Genomic DNA, 7,500 nt, shown 5'->3' on the forward strand with positions numbered 1-7,500 from the left:
AAGTAAGAGTTGAGATTTTATCTCAAAATTGTACTTTACTCCACGAATTTAACACTACTAGGGAGTAGAAAATTGTTACGGAAGCATTTTAGGTACAAACTTTAACTCTTCGTGTATATTTCCATCTTTTTTATTAAGGTCCTCTAACTATTGTTGTCGTAGTTGGAGCCAGGATGGCTGGATGGGTTTAACATACGCGAAGAGTGTTTTGGCTCGTCACGCAATCTTTACTCCCAAAATCTGCGTAAGAGGCTAAAGATGAAGTCGGTACCGTAGTGTGTATGCGTAAATCAGGGCATGGACAACAACAGTTGTTCTCTTGGTCGAGTCATCTTGAGGTCGTTTTGTAGCTCCCTTGGGCTTCATTGCTCGGCATCACTAACTTCAATAGACTTAACTTGTTTAAATCATAGGGTGTCCACCTTAACCGCAAAGGGTCCATACTTCTCTCAAATTGCTATGCTGGTTTTCTTAGGTCTAATTGAATATTTGGTAGTGATCCTGCTATCCCTACCTTACCCGGTCAAATGAAAAGTCAAACTGGGAATTTGGACAAGACTGTACATCTGAACCAGACCTAACTTTCAATTTACCCAAACTAAAGGCCTTCAAAATAGCATTTGTCAATATTGTCAGTTTGCCTAAATACCTGGACGAGCTTCGCTTAAGAATGCAATCTAAGACACTGGATGTACTAGCCTTAAATGAGACTCGTCTCGTCTGGTTAGGGCGCTTGCCTTGAGATTCGGAGATCCCGGGTTCAAGACCCGCTCTGACCACTCTTTGAATTGTTTCCTGGTATTCCCTGGTTCAACTTCCCAGCTGCACTTGTAAATAGCCAACTGGTTTGCCTCCGGCCAGTTGGGATTCTTAACAGTTGTTGTTGTTGCTGTTGTTCTGTGCTGTTGTTTCGTTGTGCTTCATTGGCCCTGAAAAGCCCCTATGGGGAGCGGTCAATTAAGTATGTATGTATGTATGTATGTATGTATGTATGTATGTATGTATGTATGTATGTATGTATGTATGTATGTATGTATGTATGTATGTATGTATGTATGTATGTCTTGACAACACCTTTACTGATTCTGCAGTGTCAATGGAAGGTTAGCCGACTTGTTAGGTGTGACCGATGCAGAAGTGGTGGTGGTGTTGCCGCGTACATTCGTAATGTCATTGATTATAAAAGCAGATCCGACCTTTCTCATCCAGACCTTGAGTTCTTGTGTATTGAGATTCGAAAACCTAAGGCCCAGCCATTTCTTCTTTCAAACTGGTATTGACCTCCGAATTCACCAAGCTATTCCATAACTTCGAGGTCCTTCTGGGAAAGAATGAAGCGGAAAATATTGAGTCAAATATACTAGGCGATATAAAACTGTGAAATGATTGCCATTACCCCAGGTAATGAAACTAGACACCTTATTGAACTCTGTGAATCGTATCAATATGCTCAACTGATCAAGGAGCCCACACGCGTCACATCAAATCCCAAATCACTTATCGACTTATTTCTGAACAATGAGCCACACAAATTTGTTACATCAGGTGTGTCTCATATTGGATGCCTTGATCACAGTTTAATGTCTCTAGAAAACCAACATTCCCTAGCTCCTTCCCGCGAATCCTTGACTCCAGACAATACAAAAATTGTGTGCCAGATAACTCTATGAGTGACATGGCGCTGGTTCCTTGGGAAGTAATAGAGCAAATAGATAATCCCACAAAAGCATAGGAGTTGTGGAAACAATCATTTTTAGAAGTAGCCAACCTTCATGCACCAGTCAAGAAAAGGAGGGTTAGAAACGCCAAGGCTCCCTAGCTCACCCCTGAAATGAAACAATTGATGTGGGAAAGAGATAGAATAAAGCGAGTCGCAATGATCAGTTAAAATGGGCGGAATACAGACGACTTTTAAGTCTGAATCGAGTCAACCATTCAATGGAGGCCTGCAAGGAGGATTACTATCATTAGACTGATTTAGAAAAAGGACGTGAGAGGTCTATTAGGACGCGCTGTTTGGCCGTGTTACATCCCGGGAAACTGAGACCGACGGGACGTCCATCTATTTGATTTAGCGCGGGAAAGAAGACACGTCGTCGCCCATTGATGTTTACTCTCTTCAAACTGTCAGAGACGACTTGTCTTTCTTATTTTGGCGATACTATCGACGAAGAAGAATTTGCAGTTCTTAATGAGGAAATATGATAGATTTTATTTTGATGACATGGACGAAACCGAGTGTAAAGTTGAATTTCGATTTCACAAAGCTGACCTGGAGCTACTGCTTTATATTTTAGGATTTCCTGATAAGTTTACTTGCTCCCAAGGAACTGTCTGTACAGGTATCGAAGGACTTTGCATTCTCTTAAAAGACTTGCCTTTCCTTGTAGGTATAGTGACATGGTTTTCACATTTGGTCGAAATCCAACAGAGTTGCGCTTAATTTTTACCCATGTTCTGGATTCCACCTTTGAAGCACATAACCATTGCTTGAAATCTTAGAATCAACCATTTCTTCTTCCTCGAACTTTGGAACATTGCGCACAAATTATCCACAACAGAGGTGCTCCGCTCCAAAGCTGTTTTGGTTTTATCGATGGAACTCTGTGTAAGAGTTCAAGACCCAAAAAAAATCAACAAATAGTTTTCAATGGACATAAATGTGCCCATGAAATAAAAGTGTTGTGCTTCCCAATGGGATTATTGCAAACTTGAATGGACCATATGAAGGACGTAGGCATGATAGCAGTATGCTGTGTGAATCAGGATTATTGACGGACTTGCAAAGAGCCTTTATGTCTCTATGGTGACCCAGCCTACCCCATTAGTCTTCACTTACAAGCTCCTTTTAGGAATGTACAGCTTACCCCACAGATGGCCATTTTTAACGAGCGCATGTCTGAAGTCAGAATTGCAGTCGAATGGATGTTTGGAACAATCACTAACTTTTATAAATTCGTAGGTTTTAAACAGCAGCTTAAATCGATCTCAGTCCAATAGGAAAAATTTACTTAGTTTGTGGAATTCTTCAAAATGCCCATACATGCTTGTATGAGGGTGCTAATGGGGTTAACAGTTAACTGACAATTGGCCAAAAAAGTAGTAGTTAACTGATATTTGGCCAAAAAATTAGTAGTTAACTGATAAATGAAAAGTGAACAGTTAAGTGATATTCTATTAATTATACTAAATACGATTTTTGTTGTTAATAAAAGCAACAAAGCTTTTTCCTAACAGCAAAGCTATTTCGTGAGTTTTACCTGTCCCGCTCCGTGACCAGGTAACATATCAACTGATATTATATGCGGAAGGCGTAAAAATTGAATCTTGTTTTCAATTGCACTTAAGGCGAAAACTTTAATGTGTGTAGCTTATAACGCGCACTATTGGTGGAGGTTTTGTGAATTCATGCCCTCATGGCCTCTGAGTCAATAGCCCATTCGGCCTTCGGCCTCATGGGCTATTGACTCAGCCCATTTGGGCTCGAGGAATAATTGTTAAATATGATGAGCCATTATACCATGATCTACAAGTATGGTAACTGTATGCATACGGGGTCTAGTTGCGTAAAACGCCCCGACAAATAACTTAGAAACGATGTACCGCACAGACCTGAGAATTTTTGAGGTGATTTATTGATGTGTCTCCTACAACATTCGAAGTTTTTGTCTTATTTCATTGAACGGTTTTGGTATTATTTTTTTGTTGCGTGACAGTGAAAACGATCTATTGTCACAGGTGATGATGTTTATCACATTGTCAAACCCCCTGCCCTGAGGAACACTTTGTAAGAGAACCTATAATGAACGAGAGTAATGGGGTCTAAACGCCCGTTCCCAGGGCAGTGAAGTTAATGATCGTGTCGCGGTTGCGGGCGAAATCCAGGCGTTTCTGGGCCAAAAAGTACAGAGATTGGTTTTAAGTTACCATATGTTCGCTTCAGGGTGGCATGCTCGCTCCAGAGTATGTTTTGAAATCTGCCTGCATGGGGGTACCTGTAGATTTCATCAAGGCGCCGATTTTGCATCACAGTTAAGTGTTCAATTAAAGCCATGAGTCACTCATAACACTTGACATTGCTGCGCCATATTCTACCCAATTTGTTGCAAGCTTCCCTAGCTAGAGCCTTTCGGATTCTGAGGTCCCAGAGAGTGGAAGTCCGAGCTATGTCCCCTTGTTTATACTTCAAGTATGATTTGGAAGGAAGACGTTTCACCATCAATTGGTTGGAATAATTGTTGGCGAGCAGACCTTTGTTGCGACGATGGGGGAAGGAATTCCATAGCTAGCATGCTAGCTTTTGAACAAGTGCACTTGTCAAGAAAAAAAAAAAAATAACAAGTTGAAATACCGTCCTGGCCCCAGTTGCTCAAACGATGGATAGCGCTATTCGCCGGATAAATCACTATTCGCCGGATAAATCACTATCCACTGGATAAGTCGATTGGTTTTGCTAGTGTTTATCCGCTGGATAGCGATTTATCCGGTAGATAGGGGCCCGTTTCTCAAACGTCCCGAAACTTTACGGGCCATTTCCGGGAGTCACAATTCCCTTTGTACCTCAAGAATGAGGACGATTTAAGTCATCAAACTTCACAGTCAGTTTCCGTTTAGTTACCTTGAAAACTTGTTAAAAGATCGGCTTCCCTGAACAAGCGGTTGGCAGGTTCACAAATGGCTTTTCGGGCCCGAAGAGTTTTTGGGACTGTCGAGAAGCGGGCCCCTGGGGGCCGTTTCTCGAAAGTCCAGAAACTTTAAAGGTTATTTTCGGGTGTCACAATTCCTTTTGAAACTCAAGAGCGGAGAGCATTTAATTCGTCAAACTTCACAGTTAATTTTCGGGTGCTCAGGAACCCAATATGATCCTTTTTCTTTTTGTTACCTTGAAAGCATCTTAAAAGATCGGCTTTCCAGAATTTCACAGATGGCTTTTCGGGCCCGAAAAGGTTTCGGGACTTTCGAGAAACGGGCCCCTGGTGTGTACGGGTCGCGAAGGAAAACAAGAAAATTAAGAAATTACGGGCGCTCAGCGGTCTTCTTCTCGTGCTCGCTTAATTGCGGTTGATGGCGGGGAAGAGCAGTCCAAATCGTTGGACTGATTTAGCGACTTAAAAAAAGTGTGAAAGTTGTCAACTGTGAAAGGAGCAGTTTAAATAACGACGTTTTCGGCCATTCGGATATTTCTGTTTGATTATTTGGTGCTTTAGGTGCGAGAACTGCGCTTTACCCAGTTCTCTGTGCTATTCACCAGCACAGTATCACACGAAAAACTGGCCAGGACAACTGCTTAACACATTCTGCGCGACTAAAGCAACTGGATATAGTTTGTCATCGGTGAGGCACATTAAAACCTTGAAGGTAGAAAGTTTTTTACTAGCAGTCAAGCGTTCTAAAAGCACGTGACGGCAAAATAAGACAACTACGACGAAGACTCATGGTAAAAGCCGATTTCAATCTTGCAGTACCTGCCAATACGCTTTGGCAAACCATGCACTCCTCCATTTCATTCCTCCTTGTAATGTTGATTTTTAATTTCCCATGTTGCATTCAATAATTGTACATGGAGGGGGGAGGTGGGCACTACCAAACTTCAATAGGCATTCTTTTAAATGGAACGCATTTCGAAGGAGGAGGAAAAATGGTCTGTCTGGCTTCCAATACCCAAACCACTGCCTGGTAGATGTCAAACAACTGGATTGAAATAATCGTTTGAAAAGCACGATCAGGTAAATACACACTAAACACAACAACTGAATGACAAAACACAGTTCTTTATTTTACAGAAACAAATAAACTTAAGTAACTTGTTCCAATGATTTAAGACCAAGTTTAGGAACCGATTAATTCTTAACTTGGAATTTTCCAAACCACCTTCCATTCATCAGAACAGAAAAATACTTGATTAAATAGATCACAGCTGTACCTGATTACAGAAAAGAAAAAAAATTGACATTTCATTTCATTTCTCTTTTGGCAAACCCAGTAGAGTAATGGGTACGAGATTACTGACTTTTTTCATGTAAGTAATACCATCCAGGGCAAATGCCCAATCCAATCTTCCAACCGGTCACTGAGTACCAGCAGCGCCTGCTTGTAGTCTGCTAGATGAAATCACGCGATTTGCATTATGGTTTTTGCTTTTGACAATTTCGGAATAAATGCCTTACGGCAATTTTTTCATATCTTTAGAGCTCTGTATTCAATTGATTCTTAAAGCCAATATAATAGAAATTCTAGAATACGATGGTCAAACGGATTTAATGAAAAAATCAGATTGCAGCAAAAAGTTCTAAGTTGGACAATGCATTTCTTGACAATCGTTACCAGTATCCTTTATGAGTTCAGTAGATATAGGGTGAATCAGGATATTGGCCCTTTAACCTGGCTTTCCAGTAGCCTCCTTTGTACATGTAACAGAATGTTCCAGAATCAGAGTCCTCTTTGGGTACGAACCACCTACAAAAAAACATGACACGATAGCGTTCAATTACATCCAGAAATGCACCACATTAGATTCAGGCCCAATTAGAGCGTTGCACCTGAACATTGCAAAATACAAGGCACCCTTCTTAGCCAGTAAAGGATTTATTACGGAATCCATAGCTTCCATTAAGTGACGACCTAAGAAGTATTTATCAAAGAGCGTCGTCTCAAAAATTCTTAGGTAAATAATTTTAAGGGTGTCATGTCATGGCGATTCACAATAGTAAAAATATCTTGAGAAAGATTCACAATACATTGCCCTCCTTTTTAACGCTTCAGTTGCCATATAATATGACTGATCGTGTTATCTACTGCTGGATCTCAGTAATGGCAGTTTCTCTCATCTTCACCACACGGTTTACATGCCAGACAGAAAAGATGTAGTTGGTATATTGCCAGATCAAAATTCTGTTCACCAATAAAATAGGGCGACATTGTCATCAAATGAAATGGCTTTGTTTTAAGGTGGTCAGACACGAGGGTTCATGTTGCAGGGGAATGTTGTACGACGTGTCCCATGAAGTTCAACAAGCTGAACTTCATGGGACAAAGTTCTGAAGTGAAAACCCAACACGGGGCAGGATTGTCAGGAAGCCAAGGAGCGAGTGCGGCAGCCGGCTGATGAACTCAATACATGAATATTGGATTGCTTATTTTCTTAGTAGAAGTTCCTGATTTCAGGGAATAAATACGATTAGTAGGCTTCCTCGCTACAATTCTTTAGAATATTTTCTGCTACGTACAAAAATCCCTTCAACACGTAGCAACGGAAACAAAACGGAACCCAATAAGGCGGAGGCGGACACGAACACACAGAGTAAAAGGCAGCTGTCATTTTCGGCAATTCTTACAAGTTACCTTGGAGACCAGGCCTCGTTAGTCAAGTCCCTTTGTTTTCTTGAGGATCTTTGCTTTTCTTCAAGTCGATGTTTTTCACTGGCAGAGGCGTCAATCTACAAATACAATACAAAGCGTATTGAATGGTTGTTGGGAAAAAAAAAGGAAAAGCCACCCTGA

The 7,500-nt window shown here is 41.0% G+C and overlaps 1 protein-coding gene across 1 annotated transcript in view; it reads right to left on the reverse strand.

Annotated features, from left to right (window-relative positions):
* Positions 1-5,755: 5,755 nt before the first annotated feature.
* Positions 5,756-7,500, reverse strand: part of LOC137997365 (oxysterol-binding protein 1-like) — a 36,501-nt gene continuing 34,756 nt past the window's right edge. The window contains exons 15-16 of the mRNA XM_068843313.1: positions 7,342-7,436; positions 5,756-6,456 (exon numbers count right to left, since the gene is read on the reverse strand). Of these exons, the coding sequence (XP_068699414.1) occupies positions 6,342-6,456; positions 7,342-7,436 (210 nt within the window). The 3' untranslated portion in view covers positions 5,756-6,341. The remainder of the gene's footprint in view (positions 6,457-7,341; positions 7,437-7,500) is intronic.

Source organism: Montipora foliosa, chromosome 3 (genome assembly GCF_036669935.1).
Source record: "Montipora foliosa isolate CH-2021 chromosome 3, ASM3666993v2, whole genome shotgun sequence".
Taxonomy (NCBI): Eukaryota; Metazoa; Cnidaria; class Anthozoa; order Scleractinia; family Acroporidae; genus Montipora; species Montipora foliosa.